This window comes from Pseudophryne corroboree, chromosome 5, assembly GCF_028390025.1.
Source record: "Pseudophryne corroboree isolate aPseCor3 chromosome 5, aPseCor3.hap2, whole genome shotgun sequence".
In the NCBI taxonomy this organism is placed as follows: domain Eukaryota; kingdom Metazoa; phylum Chordata; class Amphibia; order Anura; family Myobatrachidae; genus Pseudophryne; species Pseudophryne corroboree.
Window position 1 is genome coordinate 444,750,023 of NC_086448.1, and position 24,330 is coordinate 444,774,352.

The 24,330-nt window shown below is 44.3% G+C and overlaps 1 protein-coding gene across 6 annotated transcripts in view; it reads right to left on the reverse strand.

Moving 5' to 3' along the window:
• LOC134927845 (uncharacterized) overlaps nt 1-24,330 on the reverse strand; it is a 491,244-nt gene that overhangs the window by 196,865 nt on the left and 270,049 nt on the right. For all 6 annotated transcript variants that reach the window (XM_063922906.1, XM_063922905.1, XM_063922901.1 and 3 more), the window contains one exon: nt 20,624-20,663. In XM_063922906.1, coding sequence (XP_063778976.1) covers nt 20,624-20,663 — 40 coding nt within the window. The remainder of the gene's footprint in view (nt 1-20,623; nt 20,664-24,330) is intronic.

Consider the following 24,330-nt stretch of genomic DNA (forward strand, 5'->3'; position numbering starts at 1 on the left):
GGAGGCTCGCGTCCGTGGTTACCAGAACCTAGTCTTGAATGCCGAACCTGCGGCCCTCTAGAAGGTAAGCACTCTGCAGCCACCACAGGAGAGACACCCTGGCCCTGGGGGACAGGCTTATTTTCTGATGTATTTGTAGATGGGACCCTGACCACTTGTCCAGAAGGTCCCACTGAAATGTCCTCGCATAGAACCTGCCGAAGGGGATGGCCTCGTAGGCCACCACCATCTTTCCCAGTACTCGAGTGCATTGATGAACTGACACTCTTTTTGGCTTTAACAGGTCTCTGACCATGCTCTGGAGTTCCTGGGCCTGTTCCATTGGGAGAAAAACCCTCTTCTTTTCCGTGTCCAGAATCATGCCTAAAAATAATAGCAGAGTCGTTGGAATCAACTGCGACTTTTGCAGATTTAGGATCCAGCTGTGTTGCTGCAGCACTCTCAGGGAGAGTGACACGCTTTTCAGCAACTGATCTCTTGATCTCGCTTTTATCAGGAGATCGTCCAAGTATGGGATAATTGTGACTCCTTGTCTGCGTAGGAGCACCATCATTTCCGCCATTACCTTGGTGAAAATCCTCGGGGCCATGGACAGCCCAAACGGCACGTCTGAAACTGGTAATGACAGTCCTGTACAGCGAATCTCAGGTACGCCTGATGAGGAGGATAAATGGGGACATGAAGGTATGCATCCTTTATGTCTAATGATACCATAAAATCCCCCCCTTCCAGGCTGGAGATCACTGCCCGGAGAGATTCCATCTTGAATTTGAACCTTTTTAGATACAGGTTTAGGGATTTTAGATTCAGAATGGGTCTGACCGAGCCATCCGGTTTTGGGACCACAAATAGGGTTGAATAGTACCCTTTCCCCTGTTGTATTAGGGGAACCTTGATAATCACCTGCTGTCGACACAGCTTTTGTATTGCAGCTAAAACTATTTCCCTCTCTGGGGGAGAAGCTAGCAACGCTGACTTGAAAAATCGGCGAGGAGGCACTTCTTTGAATTCCAGTTCGTAGCCTTGGGATACAATTTCTATCGCCCAAGGATCCAAATCTGACAGAACCAAGACCTAGCTGAAGAGTCGAAGACGTGCCCCCACCGGCGCGGACTCCCGCAGTGGAGCCCCAGCTTCATACGGTGGATTTTGTAGAAGCCGGGGAAAACTTCTGTTCCTCGGAACCAGCCGTAGCAGGCATTCTTTTCCCTCTACCCTCTGGCGAGGAAGGAAGAGCCCCGACCTCTTCTGGACTTATGCGACCGAAAGGACTGCATCTGATATTGAGGTGTTTTCTTCTGCTGTGGGGGAACATAAGGCAAAAAAGAAGATTTACCCGCGGTAGCTGTGGAAATCAGGTCCGCGAGGCCCTCCCCAAATAAAACCTCACCCTTGTAAGGCAAAGTTTCCATATGTCTCTTTCAATCGGCATCACCCATCCACTGGCGGGTCCACAGGGCTCGCCTAGCAGAAATTGCCATGGCATTGGCTCTTGAACCCAACAGCCCAACGTCTCTCGCAGCGTCTCTCATATATAACGCTGCGTCTTTTATATGACCCAAGGTCAATAAAATGCTATCCTTATCTAGGGTGTCAATGTCAGATGACAAGTTATCTGCACATGCTGCTATTGCGCTACATACCAATGCCGACGCTACTGCCGGTCTGAGCAAGGCACCCGTATGTGTATAAATTGATTTTAAGGTAGTCTCCTGTCTGCGATCAGCAGGATCCTTGAGGGCTGCCGTGTCAGGAGACGGTAGCGCCAACTTTTTGGACAAGCGCGTTAAAGCCTTGTCCACCCTGGGCGAGGATTCCCACCGTAACCTGTCCTGTGCGGGGAAAGGATACGCCATAAGAATTCTCTTGGAAATCTGCAGTTTCTTGTCCAGAGTTTCCCAAGCTTTTTCAAATAAAGCGTTCAGCTCATGAGATGGGGGAAAGGTTACCTCAGGTTTCTTCTCCTTAAACATGCATACCCTCGTGTCAGGCAACGAGGGGTCCTCTGTGATATGCAAAACAGCTTTTATTGCAATAATCATATAATGAATACTTTTGGCCACCCTTGGGTGTAACCTCGCATCATCGTAGTCGACACTGTAGTCAGAATCCGTGTCGGTATCAGTGTCTGCTACCTGGGACAGGGGACGTTTATGAGAGCCCGAAGGGCCTTGTGACAGTCAAAGCCATGGATTGACTCCCTGCTTTTTCTCTGGACTCTGCCTTGTCCAATCTTTTATGTAATAAAGACACATTTGCATTTAAAACATTCCACATATCCAACCAATCAGGTGTCGGCGTCGCCGATGGAGACACCACAATCATCTGCTCCACCTCCTCCTTAGATGAGCCTTCAGCTTCAGACATGTCGACACACACGTACTGACACCCCCACACACACTGGGATATACAATTATGGGGACAGCCCCCCAATAGGGCCCTTTGGAGAGACAGAGAGAGAGTATGCCAGCACACACCCAGCGCCACTGGACACTGGAATAAAATCCCAAACTGTACAGTGCTCTTTTATAGAATAAATAATACACTCACTGCGCCAATTAAATGTGCCTCCCCCCCCTCTTTTTTGCCCTCTGTACTTGCTCAGCAGGGGAGAGTCCGGGGAGCAGCTTCTCTGCAGCTTGCTGTGGAGAAAAATGGCGCTGGTCAGTGCTGGAGCATCAAACTCCGCCCCCTCAACGGCGGGCTTCGGTCCCGCTCAAATTCTTTATACTGGCAGGGGTTTTTCAATATATTGCCTCCGCAGTATATTATATATTAGCCAGTGTCCCTTTAGGTTAATATTGCTGCCCAGGGCGCGCCCCCCCCCCCCCCCCCCCCCTGCGCCCATACAGTGCCTTCTGTGTGTGTATGTGTGGGAGCAATGTAGCGCAGCGTTACCGCTGCGGGGTACCTCAGTGAAGATCCGAAGTCTTCTGCAGCCTGTGAAGGCTTCTTTCTTCTTATACTCACCCAGCTTCTACCTTCCGGCTCTGTGAGGAGGACGGCGGCGCGACTCCGGGACGAACAGCGAGGACGACACCTGTGTTCCGAACCTCTGGAGCTAATGGTGTCCAGTAGCCTAAGAAGCAGAGCCTATCAGTTAAGTAGGTCTGCTTCTCTCCCCTCAGTCCCACGAAGCAGGGAGCCTGTTGCCAGCAGTGTTCCCTGAAAATAAAAAACCTACCAAAAAGTATTTTCAGAGAAACTCAGTAGAGCTCCCCCTGCAGTGCATCCAGTCTCCTCTGGGCACAGGATCTAACTGAGGTCTGGAGGAGGGGCATAGAGGGAGGAGCCAGTGTACACCCATCTAAAGTCTTTAGAGTGCCCATGTCTCCTGCGGAGCCCGTCTATACCCCATGGTCCTTACGGAGTCCCCAGCATCCTCTAGGACGTAAGAGAAAATATGTGCGGGTGGTAATTGGCGCTACTCCTTCCTCACAGCTCAAAATGTCCTGTTCCCTTTTGTGGGAGTTGGACGTCCTATATTTTTCTATACACTCCCCTGCTTTTTTCTATGGGGTGGCAGCCCTTTTCTCCAATGGTTTGCTGTTCAGGCTAACCTTTTAAATATAAATATATAAGAAAGGAGGAACAAGCCATGAAACCATACAGGGGGAAAGAAGACTATAAAGCCAATGAGGTTGTCCTAGTAAAGAAATTGGAAAGGAGAGAGGATGAAGTTATATCGTTGAAAGAAAGGAAATACCAACGGGATAAAACTGACTACATGAACAACAGAGTAAAGAAATGGAACGGCTTAAGGGAACCTTAAGAACACAGGAGACGTGACCATTCCAATCATAGAAACCAAAACTGGTGAACTATTCCACAGAAACAAAGAAACTACAAGGAAAAGGAGTATTACAGAAAACCCAGGACACCAGGAAAGGCAAAGTTCGAGACAGAAAACAGATATTCAGCACTCAACAGACTACATTCGGAAACAGATGTGGATGATTTTTTATCCCCAGTAGCCTCAGACCAAAAGATGCAGAGGGATCCATATGTCAGAGAAACAGTGCAAAGAGCATCACCCCTAAAAAGAAGATCCGAATAGGAAGAAGGGGGGGGGGGGGGGCATTGAGTGAATACAAAAAAAGAAGAAACCTAAAACAATAAATACCCCAGAAATGGGGGAAAAGGGTATCTTTAATTTGTCGAATCACATACTAACCTCCGCAGAAAGGGCACTACTATCCAAAGTACTTTCTTTTGCCCCCACATCCCAGATGGACAACTTTGAAGCTTTCAAAGACCTAAATAAATATATAAGGAAGCTCACCTTAAAAAGACACTTCCAAACGAAGCCTTCAGGCCAAAAGCAAAATCCCGAAGTGGGATCAAAAATCAGGCCTTAGACCGCAATCAAAGTGTTATCCACTTGAATCAAGAAACACTCAAATTGATTTGTTCTACGAACTAGTAAAGAATGATTTTGAGTTACTCAAACCTGGTACCAAAACAAATCTATCAAACTTTGAAAAGAAAGCTTTGAAGGATTTGAAAAAGAATAAAGAGATAGTAATACTCCAAGCCGACAAAGGTGGAGGCTTAGTAGTTTTGAACCGCACTGAGTATGAGAAGGAAGCAAATCGCCTACTAGGGGACACCGACTCATATCACGGACTACCTACAGTCCCCACTGAGGATTTTGTGGAAGAACTCAGATCAATATTGATTACAGCTCTGCATGAAGAAGTATTAACGAAAGACGAGTATCAATTTTTAATAATGAACCATCCCACCGTACCAATTTTTTACTTTCTGCCCAAAATACACAAACGATTGGTAGATCCTCCAGGCAGGCCAATTGTGGCCGGTATAAATTCATTAACAGCCAACTTGTCGGAGTATGTAGAAATTTTTTGGAAGAAATATGTTTCAAAGCTAAGATCATACGTCAAAGACACTACATCATTGCTACAGTTTCTGGAAAATTTCAAATGGAAACAAGAATATCTATGGGTAACAATTGACGTTCAATCCCTGTACACTTCCATATCACAAGAGAAAGGGATAGATTCATGCAGAGAATTCCTGGATAATGACAACACTTTGGACAAAAAACACAATTTTATACTTTAACATAACTATTTAAAATTTTTAGAGAAGTTTTACTTACAAGTTTGCAGAACAGCAATGGGCACTGTTTTCGCACCCAGTTTTGCTAATTTGCACATGGGGAGCTGGGAACAGAAATACGTGTACAATAACAAGCCCTACTTGTTGTGTATAAGCGTTATATTGATGACATACTTTTAATTTGGGATGGCACTAATGTTTTATGGATTTTATGACACATCTGGAAAGGAATGACTATAATTTATCTTTCACTTACAAGATGGACGTCATAGAAATTGAATACCTGGACCTGATTTTAACCAATAATGGCACTGTGGTGGTTACCAAAAATGTTATCAAGGAAGTTGATACCAGTTCATATGTACACTATAAGAGCAGTCATGCGATGTAATGGAAGACGAATATTCCTTATTCGCAATTCTGTAGAATTAAGAGGAACTGTACCAAACCAGAGGATACAGAAGAACAACTAACTTTGTATGGAGAACGATTTCTAGAAAGGGGCTATCCCAAGGACCTAGTAGATGAAGCACAAACTAGGACTCTTGCTACTAATCGTCAGGATCTTCTGAAATATAATAATAAAGTAAAAGAAAACCAAGGGCTGAATTTTATCACAACTTTTAACTGTCACGATAAAAATATCCGGGGGATTTTAAGTAAGCACTGGGGGGTTTTACAAATGGACCCTATTTTGAGTACTATTTTACCGGACAGACCACAAGTAGTTTTTAAGAAAGCGAAGAATCTTAAAGATCATCTTGCACATAGTATGTTGTTCCCCATCCGACAAGAAAAGAAGAATTTATGGGATATGAAAGGACTCTTTAAATGCCAGCATTGTAACATGTCAGTTTGTGAATCCCCACGCAAAATCTTTCACCAACTCTGAAGGCTCTAAAACATACTTTACAAAAGTCCTAGCGAAATGTAATACGAACTGGGTGGTCTATATACTCGAATATCCCTGTAAATGAAGATATATAGGGAAGACAAAACGACAACTGAAATTACTTATCCAAAAGCACATTAGGAGCACTAAAAATAGACAAGAACACCAGTCGGTACCGAAGCACTTCAAACTCTTCCATAATTTGGATACAAAAGGCCTTACAGTCAGAACTCTTGAAATTATCCCAGTGGGGCACAGAGGAGGCGACAGAGAAAAGAGACTTTAAAAAAGGGAGATGTACTGGATATATGAATTAAGAAATTTGGCCCCGAGGGGCCTCAATGACAATTATGAAGTCGAACCATTCCTTTAAGAATATTTATCCTATATTTAAATGCTTACCCTTTTTTCACACTAAACACTTGCACTTTTTAATTATTCTGGAAATCTTATTAATAACTAGCACTGTCCCTTTAATATTCCAGTATTTACACTGTATATATAAGCATATGTGTATGCACATATGAGAGAAGTTTCACTAAGAACTTGCACTTTATAATTACAGGTTGAGTATCCCATATCCAAATATTCCGAAATACGGAATATTCCGAAATACGGGCTTTTTTGAGTGAGAGTGAGATAGTGAAACCTTTGTTTTTTGATGGCTCAATGTACACAAATTTTGTTTAATACACAAAGTTATTAAAAATATTGTATTAAATGACCTTCAGGCTGTGTGCATAAGGTGTATATGAAACATAAATGAATTGTGTGAATGTACACACACTTTGTTTAATGCACAAAGTTATAAAAAATATTGGCTAAAATTACCTTCAGGCTGTGTGTATAAGGTGAATATGTAACATAAATGCATTCTGTGCTTAGATTTAGGTCCCATCACCATGATATCTCATTATGGTATGCAATTATTCCAAAATACGGAAAAATCCCATATCCAAAATACCACTGGTCCCAAGCATTTTGGATAAGGGATACTCAACCTGTATTTTGCAATCTTTATTAATAACTAGCACTGTCCCTTTAAATTACAGTAATCGGAGTGCTGATTCAAACATGTATATTTACATGTGATAGATGTTTCTATATCCAGTGATTAGTAGTCAATTAAATAATCCAATGCATATATATGCACAAGCACTTTATAACATCACCTAATGAGTCTTTTTTTTTTTTTTAAATACACAAGCACTTTATATAATGGATAATATCTGAATATCCTAGTTGTTTCACATTCTTCGTAAAATCCCTTTATGAACTTCTTTTAAATAATTCTTAAACTTCATCCTCTCACATCCTTGTTACACACTGATGCATGGTAATACAATAATACCCATCTCTCTTTTTTTACCATCTTTTTTACTAAGTTTATATACTACAATTCGAGCCTTTGGTCTCCAAAAAGATGGCGCCACAGTATGTGGACATATGCAGGCTTACTTCAGTGGCCGAAGGCGTGTGAGCGCGGCGGCGGTGCTGTGACCAACCTGGCCGGCGCATGCACACAGGGTGCCATGAGCGACTTCCATAGACTGCATTGTGTCTGCAGATGCATGTGAGCACAGTCACTGGGACACTATTATATTATATATGATCATATATTTTTAGACTAGTAAGAATTATAAACTCGTAGATTATGTCACTTCCGCAAACCCGGGCTCAGCTGTCAATTTCCTGTGTATTGGATTAATTGATATGGGTATGAATATGTGTCCATGCAACTCACACCATAACACTCCTGGGGAAGTCCAGGCCGTGGGCATCGGACGAAACGCGTTGAGTGTTTACTCGTATGGACGACTAATGACAGATAAGCAGTTTTTTTATCTTTATATTGTACGGGCAATTATTTTATTATTAGGACCAGTTCTGAATGAATGTATGTTTTTTTATAAAACGTATTGCACTATCGGTCCTTTCTGCTCTTATCCCTTCTGTGTGACGTAAAAAACTGGGGAGAAGCACCACCAGGATACTATTGATGAAAACTAATCCTATCGTACATTGAAGTCATGACACTGTGCTATTCAAACAGGTGGTTGGAATTCCACCAATCACGGTACACCTTGAATTCACTTGGGTGATACCGAGAGTGGAGGTCACAATATATCCAAAATATTGCACTAGGAGGCGCCTATTCTCACTTTTTGTTTTATATATATATATATATATATATTATACCCCTTTCACATCGCACAAATAACCCGGTATCGACACGGCATATTGCCGTGTCGAACCGGGTCAGTGTGCGATGTGAAAGGTCCTTTGACGATTTAGCGGGTCGCCTGACCCGGTAATTCAACCCGGTAAAAAAGAAGGGTTTTACCCGGGTTGATTACCGGGTCAGGTGCGGTGTGAATGGGAGCCGTGTCGATGCGACACGGTTCCCATTCACAGCATAGGGAGAGGCGGCGCAGGAGATGAGCTCATCTCCCGGCGCCGCCTCCACCCCCGCCCCTGCTGCTCCCTCCGCTGCTATGGCAACCGACCCAGTATATTGCCGGGTCGGAAAGCCAGCAGCGGAGCGCAAATGCCGGATCCCACCCGGTAAGTACACGTTTGTCTTACCGGGTAGGATCCGGCATTTGCAGTCTGAATGCGGTATTAGTGTTCCTTCTAGGCTGTTTCAGCAGGGTGCAGGCCATTTTTGAAATGTGAAAAAGCACCCTGCCCTTTTTCAGTGCACCCTGCAGGACCATAAATCGCCCCCTTGTATACAGAATGCAACAGTCAGAGTGCATGTTACAGTGTTGGCGCCTACACCTTGCCAACTTCTGAAATTGAAACCCAATTTCTATCCTTAGCCAACTGGATGGCAGAGGAGGCACTGTAAATAACACAGCACTCTGATAAAGAGGGAAAGAACAGGGTAAGCAGTAAGCATGTACTGCTTACAGTATTTCCTTAGTAGAACAGACTTGTTTTTTTCCTATATATTTTAACCCATTGTTTAACTTTTCTGTTTCATAACACATACGGATTATGGGGTATATGCAATTGTGGTCGAATTCCCGAAATTGGCGAATTTCGGGTCATTTTCGACCAAAAAAAAAAATTCCCCTATGCAATGCAGTGCTTTCCGACCAAAAAACGGACCTTCAAATTCGACTTTTTGAAATTCGACTTTTTGCAAATTCGACTTTTCTGCAATGATACAAGTGCTGCAATTCGACCAAAGCATATTCAATTCAAGTTTGGAAATTCGACAGCAGTGCTTTTAGACAGCAAATTCGTCATTTTCAATCCGCCACACTTTGGAGGGTGAAAACAAATAAAAAAATTTTAAACATGTTTTTTTTTGTGTTTTTTTTTGGGGGAATAGCAGATCTATTTATATTAGAAGGGATTAGGTATTTTTTTTTTTGGGGGGGGAGGCACAAATATTATTTATATATTTTTTAAAATATTATTATTATTTTTTTTTTTATTTATTGCTGGAACGGTAAAATCAGAAAAAAAAATGGCGTGGGGTCCCCCCTCCAAAGCATAACCAGCCTCGGGCTCATTGAGCTGGTCCTGGTTCTAAAAATCCGGGGAAAAAATTGACAGGGGATCCCCCGTATTTTTAAAACCAGCACCGGGCTCTGCGCCTGATGCTGGTGCCAAAAATACGGGGGACAAAACGAGTAGGGGTCCCCCGTATTTTTAACACCAGCATCAGGCTCCACTAGCTGGACAGATAATGCCACAGCCGGGGGTCACTTTTATGCCGTGCCCTGCGGCCGTGGCATCAAATATCCAACTAGTCACCCCTGGCCGGGGTACCCTGGGGGAGTGGGGACCCCTTCAATCAAGGGGTCCCCCCCCCCCAGCCACCCAAAGGCCAGGGGTGAAGCCCGAGGCTGTCCCCCCCCATCCAATGGGCTGCGGATGGGAGGGCTGATAGCCTTTGTGATAATAAAAAAGATATTGTTTTTTCCATTAGTACTACAAGTCCCAGCAAGCCTCCCCCGCAAGCTGGTACTTGGAGAACCACAAGTACCAGCATGCGGGAGAAAAACGGGCCCGCTGGTACCTGTAGTACTACTGGAAAAAAAATACCCAAATAAAAACAGGACACACACACCGTCGACAGTAAAACTTTATTTCACACTACCGACACACACATACTTACCTATGTTCACACGCCGACATCGGTCCTCTTCTCCATGTAGAATCCCGGGGTACCTGAAAATAAAAGATCAATATACTCACCTCAACAGGCTCCAGAGATAAATCCACGTACTTGGCAAAAAAAGAAAACGCATTTACCCGCACCAAAAACGGACTGAAAGGGGTCCCATGCTGACACATGGGACACCTTTCCACGATTAAGATCTGTCAGTGACAGCTGTCACTGACAGGTCTCTAAGCCAATCAGGAAGCGCAACTTCGTTGCGCTCACCTGATTGGCTGATCGCTGTGACAGCGCATCGCACAGCTCCCTCCATTATATTCAATGGTGGGAACTTAGCGGCTAGCGGTGAGGTCACCCGCCGGTCAGCGGCTGACCGGCGGGTGACCCCACCGCTAGCCGCTAAGTTCCCACCATTGAAAGTAATGGAGGGAGCTGTGCGAGGCGCTGTCAGAGTACAGACGGCGTCCAGCCAATCAGGTGAGCGCCACGGCAGTAGCGCTTCCTGATTGGCTGAAGGGACATCAGTGACAGGAGTCACGTGATGTCCCGGCATTCGGGAGAAAGGAGTGTAATGTGAAAACATTACACTCCTTTCTAGTCCGGTATGGCTCGGTGATCGTTTTTTTATTTTACAAAGTGCGTGGATTTACCTCTGGACCTGGACCTCTGGACGGACGCTGGAAGGTGAGTATAATTTTTTGACAGGTACCCTCGGATCGTCGGAGATCGTTGCAGTCGGCGTGTCAACACAGGTAAGTATGTGTGTGTCGACGTATGAAATAAAGTTTTACTATCAAGGTGTGTGTGTCCTGTTTTTATTTGGGTATTTTTTTCCCAGTAGTACTACAGGTACCAGCGGGCCCGTTTTTCTCCCGCATGCTGGTACTTGTGGTTCTCCAAGTACCAGCTTGCGGGGGAGGCTTGCTGGGACTTGTAGTACTAATGGAAAAAACAATATCTTTTTTTTTTACACAAAGGCTATCAGCCCCCCCATCCGCAGCCCATTGGATGGGGGGGGACAGCCTCGGGCTTCACCCCTGGCCCTTGGGTGGCTGGGGGGGGGGGACCCCTTGATTGAAGGGGTCCCCACTCCCCCAGGGTACCCCGGCCAGGGGTGACTAGTTGGATATTTGATGCCACGGCCGCAGGGCACGGCATAAAAGTGACCCCCGGCTGTGGCATTATCTGTCCAGCTAGTGGAGCCCGATGCTGGTGTTAAAAATACGGGGGACCCCTACTCGTTTTGTCCCCCGTATTTTTGGCACCAGCATCAGGCGCAGAGCCCGGTGCTGGTTTTAAAAATACGGGGGATCCCCTGTCAATTTTTTCCCCGCATTTTTAGAACCAGGCCCAGCTCAATGAGCCCGAGGCTGGTTATGCTTTGGAGGGGGGACCCCACGCCATTTTTTTTCCTGATTTTACCGTTCCAGCAATTTGGGCAGGAAGGCGAATTCAGTACGCCCACTGCTCGCCGATTGGCCGGAATCCGCCTGCGGGAGGGGCGAATCATTTTTTCATTGAATATTGCGTATTCAGGGTCCCGGCGACAGGGCTGCGGCTGGCGATAGCGGGCGAATCATACAGAGGCGGATCTAATGACGCGATTCGCCCGCTATTGCATATGCCCCTATAACTACTTCAGCACTGGAAAAGACATTTAGAATTATCTACTTATGTATATGCTACAGCCGATCTTTCAAGAAGACTGGACATATACAGTATGTTTCTCAGTACATGATTTACTAAGGGCAAAATGTATGTACGAAAACTATAAACATATGCGCTATGCTTTGTGCGCAAAGCGTCGCATCAAAAATGTGCCCTTCAAAATAAAAATGTGCCCTCTTCAATGCTCAGCACCCTGCCCTAAAAAAATCTTAGACTGAACACTATATATATATATATATACACATATATATATGCAGCAAAAGCAGCGGCACTCAGCAGACAAATGTAGATGAAGAAAATAGCGTTTATTTACATCCTACGGCGTTTCGGGGAACAAGCCCCGTCTTCAGGGACAGACGATATATCGTCTGTCCCTGAAGACGGGGCTTGTTCCCCGAAACGCCGTAGGATGTAAATAAACGCTATTTTCTTCATCTACATTTGTCTGCTGAGTGCCGCTGCTTTTGCTGCATATCATATTGGATCCCACAGAGGATTACAGAGGGCACCGCAGCAAGTATTCCAGCACCCTTATTCGTGAGTGCCGATCCCCACACCGCTATCTATACATATATATATATATACGGATTGGACAAATTTCTAACAGGAAAACGTATCAAGGGCTTTAGCATTTAGCATATTGACATTAAAATTATCTGGGAGTGGTAGGAATCATTGCTGTAAATCGGTACTAAACCATTACTTCAGCATGCACATTATAAAATAAACAGATTAATGCAGAATACAGGTTGAACCCGATGGGCATTTTGCCTCTTTGACTATATACAGGTTGAGTATCCCATATCCAAATATTCCAAAATACGGAATATTCCGAAATACGGACATTTTTGAGTGAGAGTGAGATAGTGAAACCTTTGTTTTTTGATGGCTCAATGTACACAAACTTTGTTTAATACACAAAGTTATTAAAAATATTGTATTAAATGACCTTCAGGCTGTGTGTATAAGGTGTATATGAAACATAAATGAATTGTGTGAATGTAGACACACTTTGTTTAATGCACAAAGTTATAAAAAATATTGGCTAAAATGACCTCCAGGCTGTGTGTATAAGGCGTATATGTAACATAAATGCATTCCGTGCTTAGATTTAGGTCCCATCACCATGATATCTCATTATGGTACGCAATTATTCCAAAATACGGAAAAATCCGATATCCAAAATACCTCTGGTCCCAAGCATTTTGGATAAGGGATACTCAACCTGTATATATATATATATATATATACATACATACATATATATACATATATATACACATACATACATATATATACATACATATACACACACACAGACAGTGCAAAATAAGAGTATCTCTTTAATTTTTAAATATATAGATATAAGAGATACTCTTATTTTGCGCCGTCTTATAAGCAGCACTGTAGATGGAACCCGTTAGTGGGACACCAATATATGCATACAAACAAAAACAATATCTCTGTGCGCTAATATGTATATGACTGTAAATTCAGTTCAGAAGCTGTTCATTCAGTGGATCAACCAAGGTTTATTAGGGTTCAGGTGGTCAGAACGAGGTTCCCTATAAATATACCCTCTCACCAAAAATCACCCAAAACAAAAATCAGACATATGAAGTACAAGATTTTCTTTTACTTCTTAAAATATTAAAAATAACATACACAATATCATAAAACCAATGAATCCAAACATATGTCTGAGTGCAAACAGTTGGAATAGATTCCACCCTCAAAAGGTGTGAGCTCTATGTGGAATTCACATACACCAGGACATGGCAGGTATTGATTGGTGAACCCTACGCGTTTCGTCTAAAAAGACTTAATCAGGGGTACAAAACTATTAAATATCAGGCTTACTATATGGACACACTCGCTGCTTGAATCAGTCTTTGAAGATCATATATCATAAGTAGTGGCACAGTTGCTCCGTACTATAGATTTTATTTAGATGAAAATTGGAGATGGCATCTCAAAGGATTGCCCTATATAAATATAACAGTTCCTATCTGGTGACAGAAATCATTTACTGGTATACTGTAATAAATTTGCACTGATATATCATTGATAGGATTACAGTGTTATAGATCCAGGCTCCAGATCAAACATGTGCACAGGTCACCAGTCTGAATAGAATCCTTTTTCTATTCAGACTGGTAACCTGTGCACATGTTTGACCTGGAGCCTGGTTCTGTATCACTGTAATCCCACTACAGTGGTACAGAACCAGTGTATCAATGTATATGTACAATCCTAAACCTCGACACACTGAACATTGGTTGATCCACTGACTGAATGAACAGCTTCTGTACTGAATTTAGACATGTACATATTAGAGCACAGAGATATTGTTTTGTTTATATTTATATATACTGTATATCTCTCTATCTATCTAACTCTCTATCTCCGGATAGGGGCGCCCTCTCCTGGGGTAGATGGGCACTTCCAAACACACAGAAGCCAGGAAAACTGCAAACCAGTTCAGCTTTTTCATGCAATCTGGCCATGGCTAGTTTTATTGTACAATACATAAAACTAAATACTAGCCCATCTGGGCACTAACTAAACATCATAGAGTCCCTCTCTCAAAGTGATAGGACCCAACAGACCTACCACAAACAAAAGGCACATACATAGTACTTACAGTCAGCAAATCAGTATTTCATAACAGGCCTGATGCCTGTTTCCCCAAGTAGTGAGACCGAGAGACAAACCCTTACACATCTTATATCAACCTCTTACAGGTGCAGGTACTAATTAGCCTGCTCTCAGAAAGCGAGTTAACAATGGTAAGTCTACCATAACTCTCCTTTACTGCAGCAGGATACATTGGTTTCCACAGGGAAACATCGGGGACGTCCAAAAGCAGTTCCTCAAGGGAGGGAATGCACCTTAGTGGGCATGAGAATCCGGTGTCCAAAGGTAGCATCCTGGGAGGCGGAAGTATCAAAGGTATATAACCTAATAAACGGTGTTTCCAGAGGACCACGTAGCCCCCTTGCACAATTGTTCTGTGGAACCATGGCGAGCCGCTCAAGAAGGTCAAACAGACCAAGTAGAATGGGCTTTAATAGGGTGACCAACCTGCGCATAAGATTCTGCAATCCCCATTCTAATCCATCTGGCCAAGGTTTGCTTAATCGCAGGCCAGCCACATTTGTGAAAACCAAACAAGACAAAAAGGGAGTCTGGCCTCCTGATTGAGGCAGTCCCATCCACATACATACGGAGAGCCCCTACCACATCCAAAGACCGCTCTTTGGAAGACAAATCAAATGAGATAAAGGCCAGAACCACAATATCATGGATAAGGTGAAAAAATGACACCATCTTAGGTAAATAACCTGGGCGAGTTCTAAAAACTGCCCGGTCATGATGAAATTTTAGAAAGGGTGGACGACAGGACAAAGTACTTAAGTCCGACAGCCTTCAAGCAGAGGCAATAGCCAGTAAAAACAAGACCTTGGCTGTGAGTCATTTAAGGTCCACCGTCTCAAGATGTCCAAATGAAGACTCTTGCAAGGCATTCAGGACATCAGACAGATCCCATGGAGCAACAGGAGGGACATAGGGAGGCTGAATCCGTAAGACACCCTGAGTGAATGTATCAATGTCAGGTACAGGCACAATTTTTCTCTGAAACTATACCGACAAGGCAGATATGGGATCCTTGAGAAAGGCCAGACGAAGACCTAAGTCCAGGCCTCTTTGCAGAAAGCCAGAATTTTAGAAGTTCTGAATCTGTATGCATCTTAATTCTTATCAGCACACCAGGTGAAGCAAGAATTCCAGACCCTGTAATAAAGTCAAGCTGAAGTCAGTTAACAGGCTTTTAACATAGTTTGGATGACCGCTTCGGAGAATCTTTTGGCCCTCAGGAGTGATGCTTCAAGAGCCACGCTGTCAAAGCCAGCCTAGCTAGGTCCGGATAAAGACAAGTGCCATGTATGAGGAGGTCTGGGCGCTGAGGAAGTAGACAAGTTCGCTCTGTCCATAGACCCTGCAGGTTTAAGAACCAATGCCGTCTGGGCCACGCTAAAATGACTAGAAGTAAAAACCATGCTTGTTTGAACTTCCGCAGGAACCTAGACAGGAGTGAGACTGGAGGGAATATGTAGGGCAGCTGTAAGTTCCATGAAATTGCTAGTGCGACCACAAACGCTGCTTAGGGATCCCTGGTCCTTGATCGAAAGACCGGAACCTTATGATTATATCGAGATGCCGTCAGGTCTACATCTGGTAGACCCCACTTGTCCACTAGGAGTTGAAAGACTTCTGCATGAAGACTACACTCTCCGGCGTGCACGTCCTGGCGACTGAGGAAATCCGCTTCCAAGTTGAGGATGCTCGGAATGAACACAGCCGATATTGCTGGCAGATGGCATTCTGCCCAACAAAGGATTTTTGACACTCCTATCATAGCTATGCGGCTTTGAGTGCCGCCTTGATAGTTTATGTATGCCACCATGGTGGCATTGTCTGACCGTACTCGAACCAGCCTGTTCTGTACCAGATGCAGGGCGAGAGTCAATGCATTGAACACCACCCGCAACTCCAGAATGTTTATGGGGAGGAGTGACTCCTCCTCGATCCAGTGACCCTGAAAAGAGTGTTGCTCCAACACCGCACCCCATCCACTCAGACTGGTGTCCGTTGTCAGCAGGACCCATTCGGGGATCCAGAAAGGACGGCCCCTGCTCAATTGCTGGCCCTGTAGCCACCAGGTCAGCGGCAGACTGACCTCCGGAATCAAAGTGATCATGTGAGATCTGATCTGATGAGGTAGGCCGTCCCACTTGGAAAGGATTAACCTCTGCATATGGCAAAAATTAAATTGAGCACACTCTACCATGTCGAATGCCGACACCATCAGGCCAAGTACTTGCATCGCCGAGTATATCGACACTGTGGGGCAACAAAGGAAGCATCTTATCCTGTCTTGAAGTCTCAGGACTTTTTCTGGAGACAGAAACAGTAGCTGACTGTGTGTGTCCAGGAGTGCCCCCAGGTGCACCATGCTCGGAGATGGGACCAGCGAGGATTTCTTCCAATTCATGAGCCACCCGTCGGCTTTAAGTAGCTTACCGTCAGTTGCAGATGACTCAGGAGCACATCGTGGGAGTTTGCCAGAATCAGTAAGTCATCCAGATACGGAAGGATCCTGAATCCCTGGCGACGGAGATGTGCCGTCATTACTGTCATGACCTTAGTGAAGATCAGAGGAGCCATAGCCATTCAAGTGGCAGAGCCTGGAACGAATAGTGGAGGTTGCCAATAGCAAACAGCAGATACTGCTGATGTGACATGGCAATACAGTAGGGATATGCAGGTATGGATCCTGTATATCCAGGGATACCATATAGTCTCCGGGTTCCATAGCCAGTACAATTGAGCGCAGTGCTTTCATACGGAACTTGGACACTTACACAAACGTGTTCAGTGATTTCAGGTTGAATATAGGCCGGAAAGACCCGTTGGGTTTCGGAACTAGAAACAGGGTCGAGTAGTAACCTCTGCCTCTCTGAGCCAGAGGAACCGGCACTACCACTCCTGTATTCAGGAGGGAACTCAAAATCTTTTGCAGAGCTTGCGCCTTTAACAGATCTGAAGGGATAACCTTGGTGCAAAACGGTCGAGGAGGATGTCTCTTGAAAGAGACTGCGTACCCGTGAGAGACAACTTGCTGCACCCATGAGTCTGAAGTGGTCTTTAACCAGACCTGGGTGAACTGCAGAAGTCGGCCTCCCACCCTGGAGTTCCCCAGGGGAAGGCCCACCCTCTCATGCGGCTGGCTTGTCTTGTTTAGAAGAAGGCTGACGGCCGTCCAAGTCTGCTTTGCCTTTGGTTTAGTGGTTTTGGGAACACAAGATTGTCTCAGGTATGCCTGACCTTTTGCTTTCCCTTGAGGAGTAAAGGAACGAAAAGCTGTACCTTTAGCCTTCTGTGCAGAAGGATTAGTATTTGGGAGAAATGCAGTCTTAGCAGCCAATTCACACAATTTCATTTAGGTCTTTCCCAAACAAAATGTCCCCCTTAAAGGAGAGTACCTCCAAGGTCTTTTTGGAGTCTAGGTCCACTTTCCATGACTTCAACCAGACGTAGCCGACGCCTTGGCTGCCAACACACCCTGAATGTAATAGGCAGCGGTGGTAATGTGAGACAGGTACGGTCTTGCACTGTCAGATATATCCTCGGGCAGCTCTTCCTCTAATGCCTGAACCCATGCTTCAATTCCTTTAGCAGCCCAGTAGGCCACAATACTGGGTTTATGCACAGCACCTGTAAGGAAGTAAATAGGCTTCAGGCATCCCTCCACAAGCTTATCTGTCGGTTCCTTCAGTGAAGTGACAGTGGTGACAGGCAGAGTGGATGACACCACTAGGCGGGTGACATGAAACTCCACTGGCGGTGGATTTTCCCACTTGATACATAACTCTGCAGGGAGGGGATAGCGAGCAAAGGCCTGTTTAGACAGAGGGAATTTCTTTCCCTGGTTTAGACCACGGTTCTTGCCTGATCTCCACCAATTGGTCAGAATGGGGTAATAGATTTTTAACCACATTCTGCCGTTTGAACATATCAGTTTTCTTAGCCACAGTAATGGAATCCTCATCATCAGTGATTTATAGGATTTGCTTATTAGCAAACAAAAGGGCAGGGACATCAATTTGCAATGGAGAATCCTCGTTAGAAACACCTGATCAGTGTCTGACAGGACAGTATGCTCCCCCGCCTCTTCAGATAAAACATCTGAGAAACTAGTGTATTGTGAGGAGGAAGCAGGCCGCTTAGATGACCCAGAGACACGAGAGTGACATGGTGTAGATTTTTGCACGACTAAGGAATAATTTAATTGCTGCATCTGGTTAGACAAATTTTCCACCCAAGATGGATTAACCATAGGGACAATGTGTGGCTGTAATGGCACAGGTGGTCACATAGGGGGCGTAAGGAGTTCCACCAGAGTACCCAGTAGGTTAGTGAACGCAGCCCAGGATGGCTCCTGATTGGTTACAGGAGCTGTGGACTGACTGGGAGATGTATGACACATAGCACACAGACCATCATACACAGCTTCCCCCTCTGGTAAACCTTTGGTGCATGCTCTGCATGATGCAGGAGCATCCACAGACTTACTGCCCTTCTTGTCAGACATTGTACACAAATGGAAAAAACAGAGCAATTTTGTACGATAAAGCCAAAGTACAATACCTACGATTAAAATCTTCCATATGTGACTGTAGACACAGTACACAACACCAGCAATAAAATCCGGTATTATGTGACTGTACACAGTAGAATACATGTAATGGGTAAATACTGTGATGCACGACATATATGACCCTGACTTACAGAGTCCCTTACGGTACAGAATTTTGTGATAGGTATATCTGGGAAACACTGAAAAGTGAAACCACATAGCAGATACAGGCACACACAATCATAGGCAATGCTGACAGTTATGACAATAAAACTGCACTGGGCTAGTATTTGTACATATTATGTCCTAGACCGGAGGTATATATCAGAACACTCGTACAATATATCCTGTAACAGGTACATTTTTTCCTAACGAACGCTGTCTGTATAAAGACATGTAGAAGATCCAAGTGTTTATAAAGACACAGCGCTGTGTACAGGCGGCTTTACAAGGGAGACCTTGCCCTGCAGTCCTAGAGAACAGCACAACTATGCTCAGAAAATGGCGCCCAGTGTCTCAGTCACGTAGTGAGGGAGAGTGAGGCCGCTCAAGGGCGGGAAAATCAGCAGTAGATGTCGCCCTGGGCTACAGGTCAAGCGCCGGCTCCCCTATGCTGGACTTCAACCTCAGGTACTAGCGAGTATTATTAAATGGGGCGTTAGTAAACCCGACCTGTACTCTATTGCCCTGCTGGTATAGTGGAGTCCCTGCTCGGTGACAATGTCCACGCCAGTGAAGCAAGCGGTCTCTCTAGGACGCGGATGGAACACAATTTATTTACCTCCTCCTCGTAGCAGCCATGCGAACCAGGGGAGCGACTGCGACCGTGTGCCTAAAGCCAGAGCATCTCCGCCGCAAGTACCCGGGAACAGGCCGCGGGAGTATGTAACGCCACTTGGGAGGTGATTAAGCCGCAGCGCTGAATGTCACGCAAACATTCGCCGACAGCCCAGTTTTGAAGAAACTTTCTGTCAGAAAAAGCTTTTTCAGGGCTGCCCAGTGCAGCCCACCTGTAAGTGACCTGCTGCTGCAGACACCAACTGAAACTGAGCTCACAGTGCCTGGAGGCAGGGTTATAGGAGGAGGCCCCAATGCATACTCGAACAGCCTAAAGCTTTAGCCTTTTGGTGCCTCTGGATCAAGATACACTCTACCCCGATGTTTCCCTGTCTAAACCAATGTAACCTGCTGCAGAAATATAGTTGTATTGAAAAATACCACTGCAATTATCTCACTGAGGTTGTTTCAATTTTGTACTAACTTTTCTTGAATTAGCTGCATGTGGAATTTTGTGGTTTGTTCTATTATGTTTAATTCAAATATTATTTTGCTCCAGGCAGTCCTTTATTGTTTTAAGTGAAAGTTTCTGTTTCTATTTGCATTGTCTTTGATCTCTATTCAATTATCAAACTTTAGGGGATCTTGCAAATACCCATTATGCAGCTGCATTTACCCAGATACCCACCACCATTAGGTTTCCTTCAAAATTACTGCATGATTCTGTACGAATTTGTGTAATGCCAGAACTCCCTGGAATGGACAACACTGACACAGGTGGGAGAGGACCGAGATCTCACCAATTGCATTTCAATATGAAGACAATTTCAGCAGATTTTATATAAACATGAAAATTAGAATAGCATACCATCCTTAACTCCATCACGAGAAGAGCTTCTGCTTTGAGCCTAATGCAAAGAAAACATTTTTTACTAGTGAAACATTATGTGCACAATTCATGTAATATACACAAAAGCGTACTGGATTAAAATGAATACCTTATACAGATGGAGCAACGCTAATCGTGGCTCCGTCTGCGACTAGGTGTGCCTGGCGAAGTGCACCACTGGGATCGAATGGGATATAGATAGATATTTATACATACATTCACATATATTCATACATACACATGCATATATACATATAGACACACACTATATTAATTTATATATATATATATACATACACACACACACACACACACACACATATATATATATATATATATAAATATATACACACACACTGTATATATACAAACACACACACATATATCTGTGTGTTTGTGTTGTGTGTGTGTGTGTGTGTGAGATTCTGCACTGACGCAATTATTTCCATTTATTTCTTTATAAACTGCAAAAACATAAAATGGAACAATCAAACTGCTTCTACGTTTTAAAATATTGACGCTTTAAAAAAAGGACAGGCTCGCCGAATTTGCAACAGTGCAGTATTTTGCAGGCTATTACATTTATCCCAATATATCTAAATATTGCTTCAAAATACAAATGGTATAGCCCGCTAGAAAATTTATACCCCTAGCAGCTCCAATTAAGAGACTTTTACATAGGAAAAAAATATAAAAGCAAACTGGAACTTCCTAGGATACCGACAGTACGCCTTAGCTGGATTCAATCAATAGCAACTAAGTAATGTCCAAGTTTATTCCTACTTCATGTAGTAAAGTGACAATTGCAAATCCTGTTAACTATAAGGTCCTTCCTGAGTTCATGGAATCTGACTTATAATAAGTTAACAGAATATTCTTAATTGTCCCAAATTCCAAATATACAGTGTTTCCAGAAAGTATTCACAGCGCTTCACTTTTTCCACATTTTGTTATGTTAAAGCTTTATTCCAAAATGGAATAAATTTATTTTTTACCTCAAACTCCTACACACAATATACCCCATGATGACAACATGAAAAAAGTGTTGAGATTTTTGAAAATGTATTAACAATTTAAAAAAATAAGAAATAACATGTACATAAGTATTCACAGCCTTGAGCTCAGCTGCATCCTGTTTTCACTGATCATCCAGAGATGTTCCTACAGCTTAATTGAAGTCCACCTGTGGTAAATTCAGTTGATTGGACATGATTTGGAAAGGCACACACCTGTCTATATAAGATCCCACACTTGACAGTGCATGTCTGAGCACAAACCAAGCACGAAGTCAAAGGAACTGTCTGTAGACTTCCAAGACAGGATTGTCTCGAGGCACAAATCTGGGGAAGGGTACAGAAAAATATCTGCTGCTTTAAAGGTCCCAATGAGCACAGTGGCCTCCATCATCCGTAAATGATTTAATGATATACACTCACAAACAGAAATAAAAGAACATGTAACCACTATTGTGGGTTAGGACATATGACCAGGCATCCGTGCAGTTACCCTCCCAGATCTTATAGGAAGAAGCAGATCAGAGCTCCGGACACACTTTAGTGGTTACATACTCTTTTTGTTTCTGTTGTTTGTGAGTGTATATCATTAAATCACCTACTTTTATTCAAATGTCTGGCTGTACTTGGCACCATGTCCATTTGTTTTTGGGTCATTTGAAGGGGACATCTATTCCCATTGTGAGGAAATACATCTGAGACACAAGGATATCATCGATCTGTGGTCTGTTACTCACACCGTTCCCTGGGCAAATTTGGAATAGAAAATTTTGCATGTGGGATATATCTTTAATGTAAGATATTCAATATATATATATATATATATATATATATATATATGTGTGAACATTTGTTAATAGCGCTATTGGCGAACCTTTATTGTTTTTTTTGTCTGACTATTTTGGGACTAGTGAAGAGTCTCCTATAGGTTTACTTAAGCTGCAAATTAACTGTTGGCGTTGTGCGCAAATAACATTTTAGTATAGTTTGGATGCCCGCCTCAGAGAATCCTTTGGCCCTCAGGAGTGATGCTTCAAGAGCCACACCGTCAAAGCCAGTCTGGCCAGGTCCGGATAAAGACAAGGGCCCTGTATGAGGAGGTCTGGGTGCTGAGGAAGTAGAAGAGGACGCTCTGTCGATAGACCCTGCAGGTCTGAGAACCAATGCCATATGAGCCACGCTGGAGCGACTAGAAGCAGTATTCCTCCTTCTAGTTTGAACTGCTGCAGGACTCTGGACAGGAGTGACACTGGAGGGAACATGCAGGGCAGCTGTAAGTTCCATGGAGTTGCTAGTGCGTCCACAAACGCTGCTTAGGGATCCCTGGTCCTTGATCGAAAGACCAGAACCTTGTGATTGTGTCGAAACGCCATCAAGTCTACATCTGGTAGAGCCCTCTTGTCCACTTGGAGTTAAAAGACTTCTGGATGAAGACTCCACTCTCCGGCGTGCACGTCCTGGCGACTGAGGAAGTCCGCTTCTCAGTTTAGGATGCCCGAATGAACACAGCCGATATTGCTGGCAGATGGCATTCCGCCCAAAGGATTTTTGACAATTCCAACATTGCTATGTGGCTTTGAGTGCCGCCTTGATGGTTTATGTATGCCATCGCGGTGGCACTGTCTGACCATACATGAACCGGTCTGTTCTGTACCAGAGGCAGGGCGAGAGTCAATGTATTGAACACCACCCGCAACTCCAGAATGTTTATGGGGAGGAGTGACTCCTCCTCGATCCAGCAACCCTGAAAAGAGTGTTGCTCCAACACCGCACCCCATCCACTCAGACTGGCATCCATTGTTAGCAGTACCCATCCGGGGATCCAGAAGGGACGGCCCCTGCTCAATTGCTGGTCCTGTAGCCACCAGGTCAGCGACAGACGAACCTCCGGAGTCAAAATGATCATGTAAGATCTGATTTGAGGTAGGCTGTCCCACTTGGAAAGGATTAACCTCTGCAGAGGGCGGGACTGAAATTGAGCATACTCTACCATGTTGAATGCCGACATCATCAGGCCAAGTACTTGCATCACCGAGTGTATCGACACTCTGGGGCGACAAAGGAAGCATCTTATCCTGTCCTGAAGCTTCAGGACTTTTTTTGGAGACAAAAACAGTCACTGACCATGTGTGTCCAGGAGTGCCCCCAAGTGCACCACGCTCTGAGATGGGACCAGCGAGGATTTCTTCCAATTGATGAGCCACCCGAGGGCTTACCATCAGTTGTAGATGATTGAGGAGGACATCGTGGGAGTTTGCCAGAATCAGCAAGTCGTACAGATACGGCAGGATCCTGTCTCCCTGGTGACACAGATGGGCTGCAATTACGGCCATGACCTTGGCGAGGAGCCGTAGCCAGTCCAAATGGCAGAGCCTGGAATTGATAGTGGAGGTCGCCAATAGCAAACCGCAGGTACTGCGGACGCAAAATGGCAATAGGTATATGCAGGTACGCATCTTGTATATCCAGGGATACCATATAGTCTCAGGGTTCCATAGCCAGTACAACCGAGCGCAGTGTTTGCATACGGAAATTGGACACTCTCACAAACTTGTTCAGTGATTTGAGGTTGAGTATAGGCCGGAAAGACCCATTGGGTTTTCGGAACTAGAAACGGGGTCGAGTAGTAACCTCTGCCTCTGTGGAACAGAGGTACCAGCACTACCACCCCTG